The sequence below is a fragment of the Quercus lobata genome, chromosome 3 (genome assembly GCF_001633185.2).
Source record: "Quercus lobata isolate SW786 chromosome 3, ValleyOak3.0 Primary Assembly, whole genome shotgun sequence".
In the NCBI taxonomy this organism is placed as follows: domain Eukaryota; kingdom Viridiplantae; phylum Streptophyta; class Magnoliopsida; order Fagales; family Fagaceae; genus Quercus; species Quercus lobata.
Window position 1 is genome coordinate 54,489,263 of NC_044906.1, and position 22,284 is coordinate 54,511,546.

A 22,284-nucleotide genomic window follows, 5' to 3' on the forward strand; every position below is an offset into this window, starting at 1 on the left:
AACCCATTTTTATGAAGTGAAGAAATGAGAATCATTAGGAGAAATTTTGGGTAAAAGCCAATTTGTGTGGTTGGATAAAATTTGAGCTTTTTTGCTCCTTAAAATGATCTCGATCCAAGACCCATTCATTTTCCACTACAATCGCATATGGTTGTGTACCAAATGTGAGACCTCAATTCTCAGCCTCTCACTTCATACCCTAATGTTGGAGAAAACTAGTTCCCAGGGAATCTAAGACAACCAGCTTCCCCTAACTCATGCATAATTTTTAAATACTCCATAGAACATGTGTAGTGTGTGATTTGGCCGATTTGGTTTAAGATTGGATCAGATAAAACACTCTTTTTTTTGTTGCTGAAAAGATAAAACATTTCCTAGTGAGGAACAGCTCCCCTGCCTCATGCATGATTTATAAATACTCCATACAAACAAATCTATGAGGCAATTAGGCAAAGCTGGTTAAATTTTCTTTATGGTACTTTAATTCTCATGAAATCAAGATATACAAAAGCCGTAAACCAGAAGATTGCCTGTTCTAGTAGCAGAGTCTAAGCACAATATATATCTACAAACATCTGCGTATGAGAGAAGGAAAGAAACATGGCTATTCACCATCTCTCCACACTTCCCGCAAAAGTTGATATCTGACAACCTTTCGATCTCCATCTTTTTTCAGCATCAAGTTGGGTTTTGCTGAAGTAGGAGAAACCCGGAAGTTGTCTATTACAATTGAAGAGATGGGTGAATCCAACTCATCAAGCTCATCATCACTAGTGTATGATTTTCTTAGCACTGGTGACCCGCTCGTCGTAGATTGACTTTTGACCTCTCCAATGATGCCTGTTAGTGAAGCTGCTGGAGGTGGTTGATAAATTGTATGAGCAGCAATGCATGGAAAGCTTTTGAAGGAATCTTCTTCAAACTCAAGGTCCTAAATCAAAGCTAAAACAGTGAGTTCCATGCAAACAATCCTATGCAATCTTAAGAGGAATGCAGATTAGAAATTAAGAAGGGGAGAAAATATTTGCGGAGTAAGTGGAAAATGGACTAACCTCAGAATCCAAGGCCTCAAAAACAGCCTCTGGAATTGGGTCTGGGCAAAACTCATCTGGGACAAAATTGTAAAGAACCCTCTTGATTAATGATGCATCAAATGAGGGGCATACCTGCAGATATTAAAGTTAATCAGTGAACAGAGTAACAAAAATCAATTGAAATCATTGAAGTTACAGGATTTCACCTCTTTTCTTATAGACCTATCCGCAAGCATTTCAAAAGGAAGCATCATGAGATCACTCAATGCATTAAGGAGATGGAAAACCTTGAAGGATGTCTCATATTCCACTTTCTTGTCACCATCAAGTTCAATCCCACCTTCACTGTCATCAATGTCAAATAAATCTGTAAGCCATCTTGACCAGTTACCTATCTGACAGCACAAAGAAAAGAGAGCAAAGAACTTTAATCAAGAGTATGCAGAATTGCTAATCTTCATAAAGATAGAATTTGAGACTATCTTTTGTTTTCATTCCTTTTGAGAAGTCCAGAAGACAGATTTTTATACCTTCAACATAATCATGAATAAGAAAGTTCATACAAATCCAATATATCATAACTCAAGAAAGCAATTTAAATTGATCACCAACTGAAGTTGAAAAGAAGCGAACTTCAAAGAGGAAATTTTCTTGTAAGACTCTGATGGAAAACCACATAGAATTGGTCACAAAGACCACTGTTAAGTATAACTAGGACCAAACTCTTTTCGAAGTAGCTTCTTTGCATACCATTAATAAAAAGGTCGCAATAGTGTTATCAAAGTGGACTCATCTTGCATATTCCAGGAGCAAGTATCTGTAATTCAATCAAATTTGTAATTTCCAATTGACAGGTTTCTCTGTAGTGAAAATGGCCACAAGTTCAGGAAAAGGTTTTAAAGAATCCAAAATTTATAGACAACAAATCATATCCGTATTTTGGCCAAAGACTTCTGTCAATTCTTTTTTTTATTTTTTATTACTATTTAATGAATGCACCTGTGTCAATTCTTTGACACCATATTCTGACAAGTGAAAAATAGTTTGTGAGATATCATGTTGAAAAACATTTCATTTCTAGGGGCCCACAAAAACATCAGGAAGGATACAAATTTTGAAGATTGTCACTGAAGTAGATAAGAACTGTAAGTCTTACAAAATAAGAATGAGAACGTGATAAAATAATGAAAGTGGCTGATAAATGATGATATCAAAGTAGCCCATATTAAATTTTTTATAAAAATACTCACAGCATTTTTTAGCTGGGCACCAGACCCAAAGCTTGATTTTCCAGCCGGAATAGGGAGAACCTTAGAATCACTAATGGGATCAGAAACAGGATCTGTTGGCATCTCTTCAGCTGATTCACGAAGAATAGCATTGAACATTGCCACATCTAATCTGGCCACCAACTGCTCCATCACCTAGAAACACAACAGATATTCTATCGGACTTCATTTCTGCAATAGTAAAACTAATCTTAATATTCAGAGAAGACAAAAACATGTATCATATGGGATAGGAGTAGGAGGTATAGTCATGCCCAAGTATCATATGGGATATGAAGTGGCACATGTAAACACTAAATATAACAGCAGTATGCTACCAGAAGGGAATTATATGCCAAGGTCACCTAGAGAAGGCACCCATTTTAAACATCCTGAACACGAGTGTAACTTCAGGTACTTTTATCATTGAACTTCATTAGACAATATCCCAAACTAAATTCCAGCCTGATGGAGCAAAGACCAAATTCTTACTTTTGATGCCCAGAAGTGCAAAGAGAACTCCATTAATGAGGGGTTTGTAAAAAAAATAATTCCACTGAACTAGAGTGTTGACGTAGTTCAGACAGCATATTGCATGTAAACCACATTACAATAGAGCACCAATAGAATTAAGCATATTGGTATCACAATGCTAACAAACAAGCAAAAAAACAACTGCATAGATTACCAAGAAAATACTCTCCAATTAATTACTTTTATTTCTTATGTATCCAATCAAGCATACCTCACCTACCAGAATGGCTTCATCAACTTCTACTTTCTAAGGAAATATACTTCCCCACATATGGTTTCAAATATGACATGAGTGTACAAATACACAACTTGAAGTTTCAAATTTCAATCAACAAACTAGAAATGTATCATTTAAGAATCTCATTCTTGTAATACACATTTGAGGAAGAAAGCTTAAATGCATTAACATACCAATCTAGCCAGCACAGGTAAGCAGCCACACTCATGCCCTCCAGCTCGAACAGGACAAAGTCTTTCACAAGCATCCTTAAAAGCCCTTTTCCAAAGATCTATGGAAAAGTTTCCCTGCTCCTGGTCACCTATACCATATCTTGTTCCATGGGTTTTCCTTGAGCCTGAGCACTTAGCAGCAGCAGACTGCATATGTGGAGTCAAAGTCTGAAAACAACCAAACAATGAATCAAATTAGCCAACAAAAGTGTATCAAATTTTTCTATGAGAAAGAACTCCATAGGAAGAAAGAGAGAATTTAACCTGCCACCACACAGACTCAGTGATTCGATTGAAGATCCAAGTTTCAACATTTTCCAATGCAACTATAAAGGTTTGTGGGTCCTCCCAGTCATCAAAATATTCCACTGCATTATTTTTCTTTTCCACGAGAAGAGATGATTGACGCTGCTTCAAGGAAGACCTCTCACCCAACCCATTCCCACCACCTCTACTGCTGATGTTTGGTCCAGCAGAAAGTTGCAATTTGTCAACAGCCTGGCTGATGATTGCCCTTAACAAAATTGAGTTTGACAACCAGAAAGTCAACCTGTTTAAAGAAGGAGAAACATTCAACAAAAAACCCAAAGAAATACATGATTTTGGAAGCCCTGGAAGATGAATATTTCCCTGAAGCTTTCTGTGGTGAATTAGGAACCCTGGCATGAGTAATATGTATCACTAAATGACAGTTAACTGTCCTTGGCTGAAGCTTACTGGCACTTTCAATTTCGACAATAAACACAATCATTTTTCTATATCAGTGTAGGTAAAAGAGCCGGGTGCACTTAAGTGCAAGGACCTCTGGAGCCTAAGCATAAAGTGTAAGCACATGCCTAATTGAAGTGAAGCACACAAATTTTTTTTTTTTAAATTAATAAATTTGAAAGTAATTATTAATGGTCAATACAACAATCAAGTCATTTTTTATAATTAATATAACATTTATATAAGCCCCTCCTTTTGCAATTTTATCACAAAAATTGCAATATTTTAGATCAGCTAGATATCAGTACTTCGTCACCATCAATATCCTTTCATGAATCTCCAGTAGCCATAATGTGCTATGACTAATTACTAATATTAATTAATAATTTAATTACTTAGTATAAGAAAAATAAGAATTAGTCAATATAAGATTAATGGTGGATTATGGAGTGATTCCAGTCCAAAATGGGTCTTATAGCAGTGTATAGCAGCAGCACACCATAAATTGAATTTTATATTCCAAATCAATGGTTTATATCAACAGTGTTAATATCACATGGCTACAATTTAGTTTTGGTTCTTTTTTCTTTTTTTTTTTTGAAAAATATATAAAAGCCCAAAAAAGCACGCTCAAAGTGCTCTTCTTTGAATGTGCCTTGCTTTAGAGGCAAAAAATGCTAGAGCTTTGGCGCTTCGCGCTTAAGCGCACTTTTACCAACACTGTTCTATATGATGGAAAGATGATAATTTAAAATCTGCCAAACTTATAATGCAACATCATCTGCACATGCTTTAAAAATTCAACAAAGTGAGGTCTTTTACATACCTTGGAACATCATTTCCACATGCTTTAGCAACCAGAACTAATCCCGAAACAGCAGTTCTAGCTGCACTGGCCCTCTTAGCTGGGGACCTTGCTTTACAAGCATGAAGATAAAATCTAGAAAGGCGCCGAGCCGGAGCATGTACCTTAATTGCAGAACTCCCATGCTCAGCAACCACTGAATAAAGGGAAACCTCAACAGCAGCAGCTTCTCGCAACTCTTCCTCAAGAGTTTCAATTTTAGATTTTAATTCAACTTTGTCATCAGAAAAGCTACTAGTCATTTCTTTACTTTCACTAGTTGAATAGATACTGGCAACCTCAACAGCAGCAGCTTTTCGTAACTCTTCCTCAAGGATTTCACTTTTAGATTCTAATTCGACCTTACCATCAGAAAAGCTACTTATTGTTGCTTTATTTTCACTGATAGCTTTTGGTGAGTAGGCAGCAGCTTCTCGTAACTCTTCCTCAAGGATTTCACTTTTAGATTCTAATTCAACTTTGCCATCAGAAAAGCTACTTATTGTTGCTTTATTTTCATGGATAGCTTTTGGTGAATAGGTCCTGGCACAAGTAGCTTCTGGTGAATAGGTCCTGGCTCTAGTAGCTTCTGGAATATTATTATTGTTTCCCTGTTCCATGAACTGACTATTGCCAAACATCACACTGCTATTGGAAGAGTGAAAAGGGAATTGAACAGACTTCACATGCCTTAATTTGTTAGTTGTAGGGACACTTTCCTGAACTCGAAGTGAATTCCTGCTGAATGAAAGAGTATCATTCCTAAATTTGACTTGCTTTCGGGCAGCATCGTCTGAAAATTTATCAATTACTTCATCTTCTAAATGATATTTCTTCACCTCTAAAGTCTGTTCTTCCCGTCCATTTTCTTGCTGCTCCTTTTTCTCTTTGTCCTCAAAACTGGCAACCTTAACCCAATCCTTTGCTAATTCTGATTTGTACTGCAATTTAATTAACCAAAATTACACAACTAAGTTTGTTACGACAAAATAAAGACAATTGTGTCCATATTACTCCATTTGCCAGGTTCAGAAGTATTAAACTGATGGACAATTGCAAGTTGCAACCATATCATTTACACACTTCTCTATGAACATTTTGCAATATTTTCATTATCCATCTAAAAGAATAACTGATACTTCCAGTTGGACTCATCAAATGGGTGAATTCCATAAATATTTTCCAGACCTATGTACTAGAGTGGCTTAAGAACATACCATAAGTTAATAAAAGCTACATCATGTTTATTCATCTTATAATTACCTTAAAGACAGTACAACTTGAAGAATTCATCAATTCAGAAGAGAGTCATACATTTATGTATGAACTTATTCATCCAACTAAATCCAAAACTAGTCAAGAAGACCATAATCCACACACCGTACAGATGAACGAAACCACTATTGTCATGTTTTAATGCATGGGACTGGGCCCTTGGCATTTGAGCTCACTCACATTATTCCAGCTTGACTGTTCATTTAATTTGGAATTTGTTCAAAACTACAGAAATATTTAATCTAAGAATTATTATTATAATAATAATAAAACACCATGAATTTTGAACCACATAAAGCTGAAATTCGATTCCAATTCAATTCAGAGCAGCCAAAAAAGTTAATATAATTTCTCAATGACACCAATACAAATGTTTAATGCAATAGAGGAAAGACATTTTTGAGAATGCATTCAGTGAGAATAATAAGAAAGCGACAACATTGAATACCTGATCACTCTGAAGTGGTGAAACTCCTGCAAGTGAACTTCCAGTAGTCTCAAGAGCAGAAGAGGTAATGGTTCGTGATGAATGTGACGAAACATCATCACCTTCCTCGTCAGTAAAAGAGGCAATCTCAGCTTCCTCATCATCCCCTTCATTTGCCAATTGCAAAAACGATTCACTTCTGTCCTTGTCTAATGAAAGTTCCTTTGACAAGCTGCCCTTTGATGATGAGGTGGGAGTGGGACTATCTCTCAATTGCGAAAACGATTCACTTATGTCCTTGTCCAATGAAACTTCCTTTGACAAGCTGCCCTTTGATGATGAGCTGGGATTATCTCTATTAAGAGGTTGAATGTTAACATAAAGAACTGGCTGCGCAGAGCTCTTAAAACCCCGTTTGCAGTTCACCTGAGCACTTATGGTTAAAGACTCCTTGATAATTCCATAATCTGCAAGATTTATCACAGCTGAGCCCAAGAGTTGACCTTTCACTGCCTTGTCCTTTCGAGGTTCATATAAGCAAAACTCTAAGCTATTCTTCTGAAAATTTTCACGGCCTGTGCCTTTTCTAGACACCTCCTGACACAAAGTAATGGGAAGCCTGAAAGACTCGCTGATTCCAATTTTCCCATCCCCAACACCACAGCTAAAAGACCCAGAATTATGATCACCATTTTCCCACTGAAGCAACACAGACTGAGAACCTTTCAAGGATTGTGATGGGGTCCATGGCTTCACCTCCTGTAAATGGATGAGGTAATCAACCTGAATTGGCACGCTTTTTCTACTCTTTGATCTTAACCCAAGTACCATTTTAACGAAAACTGCCCGTGTAGCCCTTAGCTGGTATGACTAATCTAAATGCATCTACATTTACAAAACCACACACAAATGAAGACAACCACAAAGAAGAATCAAAATCCATTTAAAACTGATGGGAAAGTCCACATTTTAACACACATGCACAAAGTACATTGAAAGAGCACAAGTTGTGAATTTAATTCCAACGAATGACGCAATGCATTGCAATGAAGTTCATTCACCAAAACATTAAAAAAAAGAAATGGTGAACTCTGATTATAAGAAAGAATATGAACACAAAAGAGAACGTGGGAAGGTCTTCAAATCTAAAATTATTAACAAACTTGGGTTTGACCCAACACAATCATTGAGCTATATACAAAGCAAAAAAACAATATTATAAAATAAAACATGCTATAGATGCCTTAAGACTTAAGAAAATGAAATCAGAGATAACAATAATAAAGAATAACCATTCAATTTAAAATAAAAGGTGGGCAGTAGTCAAACAATTATATTCAACAAGATTAAAGAATAAAAAAGTAGATGATCATTGTCACAATAATCCAGGCAAAGTGGCAAACACAAAACTGCATCAGATCCAAATAAAAGAACAGAAACATAAAGCATTAAGATTAATACATGAAGTAGCAGAAAAATAAGCCAGAAAGGTAAAGACTTTAGAAGAAAAAAAATGTGAAGATCAGAGTTCTGTGACTCTGTGAGTAAATGTACGTACAGTAAAAATGAGTAAACCAGAGAGAGAGAGTTTACTGTTTAGAGTGATGATGGTGGTGGTGAAGAATACTGCAGAAGATTAGAATGAAAGGAAGAGGTTGTTGGGTTGTGGTTTTGTGGGTTGGGTTGGGAAATTCTCTGTTTCTGTTTGTTTGTTTGTGAATGCAGAGATTGTCAGAGTTGAGGTGTTGTTTTCTTTCTTTGGACAGGTCAGAGCGTGAAAAGTGTTTTGAATAAAATGGAAACCGAAAGACCAAGAAAAGCAAAAGGCCAAAAAAAAAAGAATGCGTGTTGGCTTGGGATTGGGAAAAATGCCTTTTATTTTTGGCTATTATCGTCCCCTTTTCAGGTTCTCTGTGTTCGATACCAACACCAACTCCTTAGTTTTCATTTTTTTTTATTTAGTATTTCAAATCTTTGAAGAACCATTCATGATGATTTTTCTTTATATCAAGTCAAGACATCAACTCATTTTTTTTTTTGTGTAGACAGAGAGTGATTTCTAGATTTTTTATTAATTTTACTAATTTGTCAACTGATTTTTGATTTTTGTCATAATTAGTACGTAATTTTTTTTTTGAGAAAATTAATAATATTTCTTGACTCATTCGGCTCTCAATAATTGATTATTTATTGGGATAATATTTCCCTTTATCCTAAACTCCCAAATTTAAACCAAAATAAAATTAGAGTTTTATCCTAAACTTCCAAATTTAGAAATTGTAGTTATGCCAAGTGATTATCTGATTTAATTGCTGTAGTTGCACCAAATTTCAAAAATTTCCAAATTTAATCATTCCTAATATTAAATTTCATATTGTTATCCATGGGTTTTTAGTTGTGTTATGTTTAGATGTGTATAATTAGATTAAATTAATTTTTCTAAATAGTAAAATTGATTATATACGCAGAATCTAACAATAGCATTTTTTAAAAACCTTTTTTCTTTTTACTTTCTTCTTTTAGCCAATAAACAAAAAACCTAATGTATGTATGTATGTATGATTTTTGTAAATGTGAATATTATGCTGTTTCAATTAAATGGAATACTTCTTTCTCAAAAAAAAAATAATAATAATAATAATAATTTAAGGGAATACTTCATTTATTTTTTAGCGAAAAACAATGAGTTACTTATTGAAAAATTAAGATTAAGACTCAATAAACAAGGTTTCAAAATATTAAAAGGAAGTTTCACAATTTATTTTAAATTATATTTTATAATCTAAGTATAATGTTCTGTTTTTAGTAATAACTTCTACTTAAAAAATATAAATTTGTCATATGACTCATATAACTTAAAATGATTTTTATTTTTACTTTTTATTTTATAATTCTATTAAAGTTATACTTTTATTATTATTTTTTTTAATTTACATATAAATCTTGGTTAAGCGGTTTATTGCATAGGCATAAATCAATTTCATTATTTTGAAAGTTGAAAGTAAGATTAGAGCACGAATCTATACTGTGAACTTGACGTAAATCACTTTCACTATTTTTTTTTCTCATGATGTGCATTACTAAAGTGGTTTCTGATTATTAGTTTCAATGGAAAAGTTCTTAATGGATATGCATGGCGTAAATACTGTTGACGACGAAGTTCGAAGGATTCTTTTTTTTTATATAATTATCTTGAATACAATTCAGGTGCTGGCTCACGCAATAATAATTTTGCAAATAGTTTATGTTGATGCATTTGATAGGGATCTTTCACCCTCTCTGCTTTTCAAGTCATGTATCAATCATTTGGATGGCAACAATTGCATGTATTGCTTGTTGAAACTTGAAAGAGATGTAAACCTCATTTACTTAGAGGTGGTTTACCTAACAAAAATAGAAAAAGCTTAGAGGTGGTTTCAAATTAAACCAACACTATCACAAATTTTTAATTAAATATATTAAATTTTCAACATATCTCAATTTAAAGTTTAAACCATAAACTCATATCACATAAAATGTTAATGGAAAATGTTTAAACAAAACAACATTGAGTGACTTTGAGTGAAATAATCCATACAGAATAGACATGTTGAAATAACCGCATAAAATTATGATGTTTAAGAATTTTCTATTAACAATCTCATCATAAATGACTTATGGTTTGAATTGAAACTTTTTTTTGAAATTTGAAATTTAATTTGAAACATCTAAAAAATCAAGTTCAATTTGAAAACACTTCTAATTATGGGATTTAAAAGGTAATTTACCCAGATAACAACAAGAAGGAACTAATGCATAATTACAGGTGAACTGCTAACTAAATTGATTAGGAGGCTCCATTAATCTATTGAGGTCAAATTCAATTTTTAACATGCAAACTCAACTCTAGAGTTGTTGTCAGGCAACAGAAGCAGCATAAATATGACATTAGAGACAAAATACAGATTTTTTTTTAGTCAAAATACAGATATTATTAACAAATTCATCAAAATGTGAAATAAATATCTTAGTGAAACACAAAACATGAATTATGATTTCCCAGCACATCCAGAACGAATCATGTTTTCTCCGGGACAGTAAGTGAAGACAAATTTAATACAGCTTAAAAACAGACAGAATATGAAAATGACCACCAGAATAATCTATCCTCCCAAAATCTGGGGGCACTGTCTTCATTTTATTCGATGATATCCACCACTAAAGCAATACGCCTACACAACAGAAACAAATTCATCATTAGCCCAAGGCAAGACTAGTTAATATTTCTCATCCATATTTCAAACAGCGACCGCATGAAAACAATGACTAACAAATATCCTATCTTCTTCTCTTTTTTTATCGGTAAGTTACACACACATCCAATGAGTCTTAAACCCATGACTTTAGGGGGAGGAGGTGCTGGTAAAGATAGAAGTCAGTGGCACTAAAACGTATCCTACCTCCATATGGTGAAGGTCACCTAGTGACTTCTAAATCTATTTGATGAAAACATTGAACATCCTTGACCGTCGAACTACAAATTAAATACAATGCTATCTTTGTGTCTCTCTCTTCTTTTTTATAATATGGTCCAAAGAGAATGCATAATAGCAAAAGATTGATTTTTATTTTTTTAAGGTCACCATTGTCAGTCAGATGTCAGTATCCACCTCACATCTTACTAACTAGACATTATCAACAGCATTGCTAATCTAGTATCTAGAGAATAACATATTTAGGATCTGTTCGAAAACAGCTTATCTAGCTTTTTGTTGAAAACTTTTTGATGAAAGTATATTAAAGTATGCTTGTAATTTGAAAAAATTTGACGCAATGCATTGCAATGAAGTTCATTCACCAAAACATTAAAAAAAAGAAATGGTGAACTCTGATTATAAGAAGGAATATGAACACAAAAGAGAACGTGGGAAGGTCTTCAAATCTAAAATTATTAACAAACTTGGGTTTGACCCAACACAATCATTGAGCTATATACAAAGCAAAAAAACAATATTATAAAATAAAACATGCTATAGATGCCTTAAGACTTAAGAAAATGAAATCAGAGATAACAATAATAAAGAATAATCATTCAATTTAAAATAAAAGGTGGGCAGTAGTCAAACAATTATATTCAACAAGATTAAAGAATAAAAAAGTAGATGATCATTGTCACAATAATCCAAGCAAAGTGGCAACACAAAACTGCATCAGATCCAAATAAAAGAACAGAAACATAAAAGCATTAAGATTAATACATGAAGTAGCAGCAAAATAAGCCAGAAAGGTAAAGACTTTAGAAGAAAAAAAATGTGAAGATCAGACTTCTGTGACTGTGAGTAAATGTACGTACAGTAAAAAATGAGAAAACCAGAGAGAGAGTTGACTGTTTAGAGTGATGATGGTGATGGTGAAGAATACTGCAGAAGATTAGAATGAAAGGAAGAGGTTGTTGGGTTGTGGTTATGTGGGTTGGGTTGGGAAATTCTCTGTTTCTGTTTGTTTGTTTGTGAATGCAGAGATTGTCAGAGTTGAGGTGTTGTTTTCTTTCTTTGGACGGGTCAGAGCGTGAAAAGTGTTTTGAATAAAATGGAAACTGAAAGACCAAGAAAAGCGAAAGGCCAAAAAAAAAAAAAAAAACGCGTGTTGCCTTGGGATTGGGAAAAATGCCTTTTATTTTTTTTTTCAAATCTTCTGTCCCACTTTTCCTGCACTACTCTATACTCCACCAATAAAAATTTACCACATGTTCACCTAATTAATTAAATACTACTATTATTGGCTTATTAATACTACCATTATTAATTAATTTTAGTAATTAATTAATTAAGTGAACATGTGGCAAGTTTTTATTGGTGGAGTATAGGGTAGAGCAGGAAAAGTGGGATAGAAGATTTGGACTCATTTTTTAGCCTATTATCGTTGCCTTTTCAGGTTCTCTGTGTTGGATACCAACACCAACTCCTTGGTTTTCAATTTTTTTTTTTTTTTTTAGTATTTCAAATCTTTGAGTAACCATTCATGATAATTTTTCTTTATATCAAGTCAAGACATTAATTGATTTTTTGTATAAACAGAGATTGATTTCTAGATTTCTTATTAATTTACCATTTGGTTTTTGGTTTTTGTCCTAATTAGTATGTATTTTTTTTTTTTGAGAAAATTAATAATGTTTCTTGACTTTTTTTTTTGAGAAAATTAATAATGTTTCTTGACTTATTCGGCCCTCAATAATTGATTATTTATTGGGATAATATTTCCCCCTATCCTAAACTCCCAAATTTAAACCAAAATAAAATTAGAGTTGTGTGGGGTAAAAGACCAATAGGCCCATGTCGATGACTACATTGGCCAAAGGCCCAGCCCAAGGGAAAAATCTCTCCTCGGCCGCGAGGAGAGTCCTCCTCGGCACAATGTAGCCAAGGATGGAGGAGGTAACCTGCCATCGGTAGTGACACTCCCTATCATCTCACGGAGCAGGAAAAGTACTAAAACAGAAAAGGGCAATAAAAGTGTTATGAGGAAAGGTTGCCATTATTACATTCGGTGCCTTATGCCTGACACGGCCATACCTCTCTGTCCTTACAACCACTCCCAACAACTAGAAGGAATGGCTGATGGGACAAGTACCTACCCTAGGGACCCCATTCAGGAGGAAGGAAACTACTATAAAAAGGGAGTAAAGTAAGACAGAAAAGGCGGGGCGGAGACCCCCCAACACACCAGAGGCCCCAAAAAGAAAAGGCTCCCCAAGCCGTGGCAAGGACCGATCCTCTCTAATGAATCCGATCTGCCTCAACCTAATCGTAAAGAGTACCATGATGACTGTTGTTCATACGCTAAAACCTAACTCTTTAGCCTATTCTCTACAAATTCATTGTACCGGGCTCACAGGTCTAAAGTCCCATTCATTTTGAGCTTGGCCTGAAAAACGTGACCCTACAATTGGCGCTGTCTGTGGGAAAGCTTATGCGTTGGCAAATATAACGGTTAGTCACAGTCAAGCTACAAGAATCCCTCAGGAGGACAGTTTTGGCAGCAATGTGAGCTGCACCGAAGCCCCCCATCATTTCCAGGAACACACCGCCATCATCATAGCTCAGCCTCCGTTTTGGGTCATGCTTCGAAATGATTCATTACGAGGGGAGGATCGCTAGACAACGCAGTTCAAGAGGCTTCGAACATCAGATATGCGCCTCCATGCACTTGTCAAGGGGCTAGCTCTTGAGACCCATAAGATTCTGGTCCGCTGAATCCCCTACGGACAGGGGAACCGAGGGCTAAACCAGAATCTCTTGAAGTGCTAGACAGAATCAAGGTCTTGATTAAGCTGTGCATTGCATAGGCATAAATCAATATCATTATTTTGAAACTTGAAAGTAAGATTAGAGCACGAATCTATACTGTGAACTTGTCATAAATCACTTTTACTGTTTTTTTTCTCATGATGTGCATTACTAAAGTGGTTTCTGATTATTAGTTTCAATGGAAAAGTTCTTAATGGAGGAAAATTATTAGGTATACTGTTGACAACGAAGTTTGAAGGATTCTTTTTTTTATATAATTATCTTGAATACAATTCGGTTGTGCTGGCTCACGCAATAATAATTTTGCAAATAGTTTATGTTGATGCATTTGATAGGGATCTTTCACCCTCTGTGCTTTTCAAGTCATGTATGCATCATTTGGATGGCAACAATTGCATGTATTGCTTGTTGAAACTTGAAAAAGATGTAAACCTCATTTGCTTAGAGGTGGTTGACCTATCAAAAATAGAAAAAGCTTAGAGGCGGTTTCAAATTAAACCAACACTATCACAAATTTTTAATTAAATATATTAAATTTTCAACATATCTCAATTTAAAGTTTAAACCATAAACTCATATCACATAAAATGTTAATGGAAAATGTTTATACAAAACAACATTGTGTGACTTCGAGTGAAATAATCCTTACAGAATAGACATGTTGAAAAAAACGCATAAAATTACGATGTTTAAGAATTTTCTATTAACAAACTCATCATAAATGACTTATGGTTTGAATTGAAACTTTTTTTTGAAATTTAAAATTTAAGTTGAAACATCTAAAAAATCGAGTTCAATTTGAAAACACTTCTAATTATGGGATTTAAAATGTAATTTACCAGATAACAACAAGAAGGAACTAATGCATAATTACAGGTGAACTGCTAACTAAATTGATTAGGAGGCACCATTAATGTATTGAGGTCAAATTCAATTTTTAACATGCAAACTCAACTCTAGAGTTGTTGTCAGGCAACAGAAGCAGCATAAATATGACATAAGAGACAAAATACAGATTTTTTTTTAGTCAAAATACAGATATTATTAACAAATTCATCAAAATGTGAAATAAATATCTTAGTGAAACATAAAACATGAATTATGATTTCCCAGCACATCCAGAACGAATCATGTTTTCTCCGGGACAGTAAGTGAAGACAAATTTAATACAGCTTAAAAACAGACAGAATATGAAAATGACCACCAGAATAATCTATCCTCCCAAAATCTGGGGGCACTGTCTTCATTTTATTCGATGATATCCACCACTAAAGCAATACGCCTACACAACAGAAACAAATTCATCATTAGCCCAAGGCAAGACTAGTTAATATTTCTCATCCATATTTCAAACAGCAACCACATGAAAAAAATGACTAACAAATATCCTATCTTCTTCTGTTTTTTTATTGGTAAGTTACATACGCACCTAGTGAGTCTCAAACCCATGACCTTAGGGGGAGGAGGTGCCAGTAAAGCTAGAACTCAGTGGCACTAAAACGTATCCTACCTCCATATGGTGGAAGGTCACCTAGTGACTTCTAAATCTATTTGATGAAAACATTGAACATCCTTGACCGTTGAACTACAAATTAAATACAATGCTATCTTTGTGTCTCTCTCTTCTTTTTTATAATATGGTCCAAAGGGAATGCATAACGGCAAAAGATTGATTTTTATTTTTTTAAGGTCACCATTGTCAGTCAGATGTCAGTATCCACCTCACATCTTACTAACTAGACATTATCAACAGCGTTGCTAATCTAGTATCTAGAGAATAACATATTTAGGATCCGTTTGAAAACAGCTTATCTAGCTTTTTGCTAAAAACTTTTTGATGAAAGTATGTTAAAGTATGCTTGTACTTTGAAAAAGTGAGATTTTAAAAAGCTGTACATAAAAGCTAAAAGTTAAAGCTTAAAGCTAATGCCAAACTCACACTTAAAACAGATTCTTTTCCTCCACTGTTGCAGTAGCAATGACTCATAACATGAGACGCACTCATGCATGACTCAAAAAGTTTAAGCTGGAGACAGTGGTTCTTTAACATTTTAAATGGAAGGTAAAGTGGAGCCAGGATTCAAACTCAGGACCACATACTCTGATATTATAATAAATTACCAACTATCCTAAAAGCTTAAACTATTAGGAAACTACGAATCTTATCACTTAACCATTATTCTAGCATTTACCAATATGAAAGAATGCATTGCCCCACTGGGCAAGTAATGTTCCATACTCATTTATGCTCCTCCAGGAAGCAGAAAAATTGCTCAAAAATGAAAAGAAGCGATATTCAACTCAACTAAGCGAGAAGAAGTAAACTGCAGTAGAGGCCTTTCAGCCACTACAGTCCTCTCTACATGCTGATTACAAGAGGAAAAACAAACTGTATTACGGATATCACTCTCAATTTGAAGATATAAGTGTTGTCCAAAACATCTGTCTGTCTAAGTCTGACAAACTTCCTAAAACATACCTCATCTTTTCTGACAACAACAAAAATCAAAGCCTTAGTCCCAAAATTTGGGGTTGGCTATGGATCATCAATAGATTAGTTAAGGTCAATCGTATGGATTCTTTTCGGACAGTGAAAGAAATATAACAAAATTCAATTTTCCAGATCAGGCCAACAATCAGTGGTCCTACATAGATATTATACCACGCTACAAGTAGACATCAAAATACTAAACTCTCTCCAAAAAAATAAACATCAAACAGATTTCAACATTAGAGAAAGCATTCATGCCAAAACAGCCAATTTAGAGATTTGCGTTTTGATTTTATTTTCCACCTAAAAAACATGAAAAGGAGGAAAGAATAGCAACCTGAGTGCCTAAGCAGCAGCCTCTAGCAACTCCCTCTCTGCACGCCCCCGGATCCTTCTCTCAAGCTCTGGCCTAAAATGCCTAATAAGACCCTGCACAGGCCAAGCAGCAGCATCCCCCAATGCACAGATTGTGTGCCCCTCAATCTGTTTGGTTACCTCCTGAAGCATGTCGATTTCTTCCAACTTTGCATTCCCAACTTTCAATCTTTCCATGATCATCCAAAGCCATCCTGTTCCCTCCCTGCAAGGCGTGCACTGCCCACAGCTCTCATGCTTGTAGAAGTAAGAAAGCCTGGCAATTGCATCCACAACATCAGTTGATTTATCCATCACAATCACAGCAGCAGTCCCCAATCCTGATTGGACGGCCTTGAGAGCATCATAATCCATCAAAACATCATCACATATGTTCTTGGGAATCAACGGCACAGATGAACCACCTGGAATTATAGCAAGTAAATTGTCCCATCCACCTCTAACACCTCCACAGTGCCTTTCTATCAACTCTTTCAATGGTATACTCATCTCCTCTTCAACAGTGCATGGCTTGTTCACGTGTCCAGAAACGCAAAACAACTTTGTCCCTGAATTATTCTTCCTGCCAAAACTGGCAAACCACTCTGGGCCACGCCTTAAAATTGTGGGAGAAACAGCCACTGTTTCCACATTGGTAACAGTGGTAGGGCAGCCATATAACCCTGCATTAGCCGGGAAAGGAGGCTTCAATCTTGGTTTCCCTTGTTTCCCTTCTAGACTCTCCAGAAGTGCTGTTTCTTCACCGCAAATATAAGCACCAGCACCATAGTGGATATGAACATCAAAATCATATCCAGATCCACATGCATTCTTGCCCAAAAATCCAGCTTCATAGGCTTCCTTTCTGGCCCTTTCAAGGTTTAATCGTTCATTCACATATTCACCTCTTATATAGATATAAGCAGCACTAGCCCTCATCCCTACACCAGCCATTAGGCAACCCTCCAATAGTTTGTGTGGATCATGCCGCATAATTTCCCTGTCTTTACAGGTCCCAGGTTCACTTTCATCAGCATTGACAACAAGATAGGAAGGACGACCATCAGATACTTTTGGCATGAAAGACCACTTGAGGCCAGATGGAAAACCAGCACCACCACGTCCACGAAGGCCAGATTTCTTGACTTCATTAACAATCCAATCAGCACCCTTGAGTACTAAGTCCTTCGTTCTGTACCAGTCACCCCGTTTCATAGCACCTTTGAGAAAAGGGTCATTCAACCCATATAAGTTGGTAAAAATCCGGTCTTCATCTTTCAAGCCACCAAAATGGGTTTTCTCTGGAGGTGGAGGAGGTGGTGGAGTAGCAGCTGTTGTTGCACCCTGAGTGCTGAATGTTCTAAAGCCTAGGCCCAATGAATTACTGTGACGCTGAGCTAAAGCTGCCCTTTGCAAAGAAAGAATACCCTTGATGGGTGCCTATCAAAAGAGTACATACAAATATTACATTCAGATGAAAGAAGTCATATCAGTCGAATTGCTTATGTACAATTTAAGTCCATTACCAAGTATAACCAAACAATCCTAACCTACCTTATCATAAATCAAAAGGGTAAAACTTACATATAGTTCCTTAGGTGTAATGTATTATATTTTCTAATTAAATTCAAACACATAACTGTATTGAATTCAATTGTCCTTGGAGAAGATAACAACGTTTGTGCTATATCGGTCAATGCAACGGTGTGTTTGAATTTAATTGGAAAACCTAATGCACAGCACCTAAGGAACTGAACATAAGTTCTTCCCAAAACAAAATGCCCAATGCACATACAAGTATAATTGAAAAACTAACACCCAGGGGTAAAATAACATCAACAGCAAAACACTGACCTGAAAAGAAGACTGAAATATATGTCTAGGTCTAGGGTGTGTCATCTTATGATTACATTTAACCTAGGCTCCATTAGTTTAGAATTTAGATGAATACTGTCATATTAGTTAAACTTTTTCTTGAAGAGATATATTTTCTAAAAGAAGGCTTTTGACCAAAAGCAGAAGCACATGCTCAATAATAGAACCAAAAATTTCTACAAATACTGGCAATGAATTTGACAAGGCCGAATCGATATCTGTTTACCTAAACAAAAACTTTGTGCTATAACTTGTTAACCTTCTTCTTCTTCAGTAGTGCAGGTATTTAACTGCCTTCGAGTACTTTTTATTTTTTGATAGATTCGATAGGATTTCAAATTTATGGCATTCAACTCCGTGATGATTGCATTTTACCTTCAGGCCAAGACACTACTTTGAAGAAAACAACGATGCTTAAAAAAGCTGTACATTCTATTTTAAGATGAAAATAAGCTCATCCAAACAAATTCTAAGCAAGAAAACCTCGAGTCGTCCTTGTTATAACTTATTAGATTACTGCATTTTCCAGCTGAAACATTGTAATGGAATAAAAAATATATAATTTTAAGAAGAAAATCAAGCTCTTAAATTTTTCATCCATTGGGAATTTCAACCGAACCTAAAATTTTCACAAATTTACAGAACATTTCGAACCAGATCTATCACGAGCACGAAAATTCATGGTCCTTGGTTTTTAATTAATATAGAACTCCATAATTCATACAGAGATTGATAAAAACGCGGAAATGAGTGTGAAAGTGAAACCCTAAGGCGACGATTCAAAACGAAACGGAAAAGGCGAAGATGGAGAAGAAGAAGAAGGTGAGTGAGTGAGAGATGTGAAAATGCGTACCATAGCGAGAAATGATTGGAAGATGAGCTGCTCCGATGCGATTTTGTGTTTCAGGTGATTTTGACAAGAACGAGTTTTTAGAGTCTCTGAGTCTGAAGGGACTGAACGGGAATAGGAACTGGAGGATTTTTTACGGCAGGTGGGGAAATGATTCTCTACTCTCGCGGAGAATGGACGGTGGAGATTTCTTGATGGAATGGGCTACTGTGGTGGTGATTATTTCTTACGGTTGAGATTGTGGTGGTTTTTGTGATGACTGTAGGTTACACGTAGTGATAGTGAGGAACAACGGTTCTGATTTTGGGCCTGTTTATTATGTTGTATTAATTGGGCTTGTTATATTTGGGTTGAATTTTGGGGTTCTAAAAAATGAAATGGGCTTGGACTAGTTGAAATAGAACAGGCTATAAAGTGCAACATTGTATCTGACTTGCTTGAACCCAAGCCATTTATGGCTAGTATTGAAGCCCTTTAGAGCATAGATCAGGATCTCTCCTTTCAAATCTTGTCCATTCTTATACAAATTGATATCAGTTAAAATTTTAAATGACTTAACTATAAATTTTAAGATTCATAAAATTTAATCTGAACCATGAAATGAACGAAATCAACAAAATTATACTTCACGTAATCAAGTACAAGCTTTCAGTAGCATAGTAGCAAATTTTTAAGGATAAAGTTTAGCTACAAAATCAATTATAGTTTTAGGTTACAAACTCACTCAATATCTTTTTATTGAAGTTAAATTTTGACAAATCCACCATTGGATTATATCTTTGGTCCGTTTGGATTGAGTTTATTGTTGCTGAAACTGAAAACTGAAAACTGAAAGTACTGTAGCAAAATAATTTTTAAATGTGTGAATAGTATCATGGGACCCATTTTTAATATTTTTAATGTGTGAACAGTATGTAAACAGTGAACCCATGTGAGGTTACTGTTCACGTGTAGAAAAAAAAAAAAAAAAAAAAAAAGAGAAGAAGAAGGCAAAACGTAAACGCAGAAAACGCAACTTTAATTTCAATCCAAACGCTCACCTTCTTCTTATATTCTTCATATTTGCAAAATTTCAAGAAATTAAAAATCAATAGTTATGTCATCAATAAATGTTTAAATTGCAAGTTTTTGTAATTTAAAATTATGCATAAAATATAAGATTATAGATTATATAGTAAATAATATCTGATTGACACAAAAATTGACATGTGTATTAAGAGTGTAAAGAACATGTAATTCAACGGTTAGATTTTCAAAATATGCAATAATATCTATTTTATTGAGTGAGTTTGTAGCCTAAAATTACAACCAATTTTGTAACTAAATTTTGTCCTTTAATTATGGGTGTTGGACTGTATCAACTAATGAAAAAGTGAAACATGACAATTCATTAAATATCCCCACCTACCCGCAAGTCTTTCTTTGCCTTTATTTCCACATTTCAGTTTCATACCACCACTTCACTTCCCTTTTATTTCGTATTTTCTCATCTACACGGCTTCTAGTCTCTAACTCCTTGATTTTTACCCTTCTCACTTTTGAATTTCTTCTCATCTTTATCTTCACTTTTATCATTTTATGTTTTGTCTTCCTCTTTGATTTTTTTTTTTTTTTTTTATTTGCATCTTCAACCCCATACTAGCAGACTACAGGTGCTCCTTCTCCACTTTTCACTCTCAGCTTTTCCACCATGACTTGTTTGTTTTGTTTTTATTGTAGTTGTACAAGTCACGGTTCTTCTTTTCTCACCATGTCTTTGTTTTTGGTGTATTTATTCAAAGGGAAGTAGGGAATTGTTCAAACCATGAGAATCGATCATGGTTCTTAGAGCTGTGCAATTGGACCACGGTTCGAATGGTTCCATACTTTTTTTGGCATAAATTAGTTCTTAAGGACAAGGTTAAAAGAATCACATTTATGAGAGATTCCTAATTAACTAGGTCGGACCATCCGGTCAGATCTGAGTCTAAAAACCTTGCTCAAAGTTGATCCTAGATTATGTGCAGTGCACAAAAGGGGCCCTTGAAGCATGATAGATTACAAAAGGCCTTCGATGGGTCATATTTTACACACGCTCAAAAGTCTAAATTGGTTTTCTAAATGGGTTTGGGTGAGTTTGGTTTAACTTTTTGAAACTGAGCTTTTTGAAAAAGTTGAGTTTTCAAAAAGTGCAGTATAAAAAAGTTTTTTTTAAAAAAAGCTAAGTGTTTAGTAAAAGTTATTAAAAAGTGATTTTTGAAAAAATTGAGTGTTTGGCTAGAACTTATAAAAATAGCGGTTTGAATTGTAAATTACCAAAAATAACAATGTATATATAAGGGGGTTTATTTCATACTTAAATCAACTACTTAATAATATTTACTCAAAAAAAAAAAAACTTAATAATAATAATAATAACAACAATAATAATTTATTGTTAACTAAAATTTGTTGTAAAAATATTTATAAGGACTCAATTTGTAACGACCCCAAATTGGTGTATTGAGTTCGAACGTTAAAGGCCCAAACAATAAATTTGTAGAGAGTGGGCTAAAAGGCTAGGCCTTGGTCATTGGACAGTTGTTAGTCATGGTGTTCATGATGGTTGCACAGAGGTGAACTGAGTTTGTCCAAGAAGACTTTCTCTCTAGCACGGCCTAACTGGCTCCAGTCCTTGAATTTCGTCCGAGGAGCTTAACGTTCTTATTATTCTTTTTACGATGGGGTTCAATAGCCCTGGAGATGATCTGCCTCCCTCTTTTTTTGGCTTGCTTCCTCCTCCTTTTATACTAGCTTTTTTCCCCTCCCGAACGTCTACGTGTAGGTTCAGTTTTATAAGGTTGATACTGGTCTTATCAGCCCATATCCAAAGTGGTTGGGGGTGGTTGTAAAAGATGAGGAGCATGGCT

At 35.0% G+C, this 22,284-nt stretch overlaps 2 protein-coding genes across 5 annotated transcripts; both read right to left on the bottom strand.

Annotated features, from left to right (window-relative positions):
* Positions 1 to 443: 443 nt before the first annotated feature.
* On the bottom strand, positions 444 to 11,926 carry LOC115982272. 4 transcript variants are annotated; one of them, XM_031104823.1, is made up of 9 exons: positions 11,907 to 11,926; positions 6,562 to 7,425; positions 4,821 to 5,779; positions 3,551 to 3,836; positions 3,248 to 3,454; positions 2,285 to 2,458; positions 1,241 to 1,429; positions 1,053 to 1,166; positions 444 to 931 (listed from the first exon to the last, which is right to left on the bottom strand). In XM_031104823.1, the coding sequence occupies exons 2-9, from the start codon at positions 7,369 to 7,371 to the stop codon at positions 605 to 607; spliced, it is 3,066 nt and encodes a 1,021-aa protein (XP_030960683.1). In that variant the 5' UTR covers positions 7,372 to 7,425; positions 11,907 to 11,926; the 3' UTR covers positions 444 to 604. The 4 variants fall into 4 exon arrangements, 3 of the variants coding, with proteins under 3 accessions (XP_030960683.1, XP_030960682.1, XP_030960684.1); XM_031104822.1 differs by lacking the exon at positions 11,907 to 11,926 and adding an exon at positions 8,134 to 8,327; XM_031104824.1 differs by lacking the exon at positions 11,907 to 11,926 and adding an exon at positions 8,099 to 8,327.
* Positions 11,927 to 15,072: 3,146 nt separating this feature from the next.
* LOC115982273 (NADH dehydrogenase [ubiquinone] flavoprotein 1, mitochondrial) lies at positions 15,073 to 19,689 on the bottom strand. The gene is made up of 3 exons (XM_031104826.1): positions 19,400 to 19,689; positions 16,655 to 18,111; positions 15,073 to 15,108 (listed from the first exon to the last, which is right to left on the bottom strand). The coding sequence occupies exons 1-2, from the start codon at positions 19,400 to 19,402 to the stop codon at positions 16,663 to 16,665; spliced, it is 1,452 nt and encodes a 483-aa protein (XP_030960686.1). The 5' UTR covers positions 19,403 to 19,689; the 3' UTR covers positions 15,073 to 15,108; positions 16,655 to 16,662.
* Between the last annotated feature and the right edge of the window lie 2,595 nt (positions 19,690 to 22,284).

What these genes read in the sequence shown, in the direction of transcription:
- LOC115982272 (XM_031104823.1), bottom strand. Translation starts at nt 7,371, where the DNA reads ATGGTACTTGGGTTAAGATCAAAGAGTAGAAAAAGCGTGCCAATTCAG. An exon ending in CACCACTTCAGAGTGATCAG is followed by an intron (nt 5,780 to 6,561) that starts GTATTCAATGTT and finishes ATTAAATTGCAG; the next exon opens with TACAAATCAGAATTAGCAAA. An exon ending in CTGAGTCTGTGTGGTGGCAG is followed by an intron (nt 3,455 to 3,550) that starts GTTAAATTCTCT and finishes GGTTGTTTTCAG; the next exon opens with ACTTTGACTCCACATATGCA.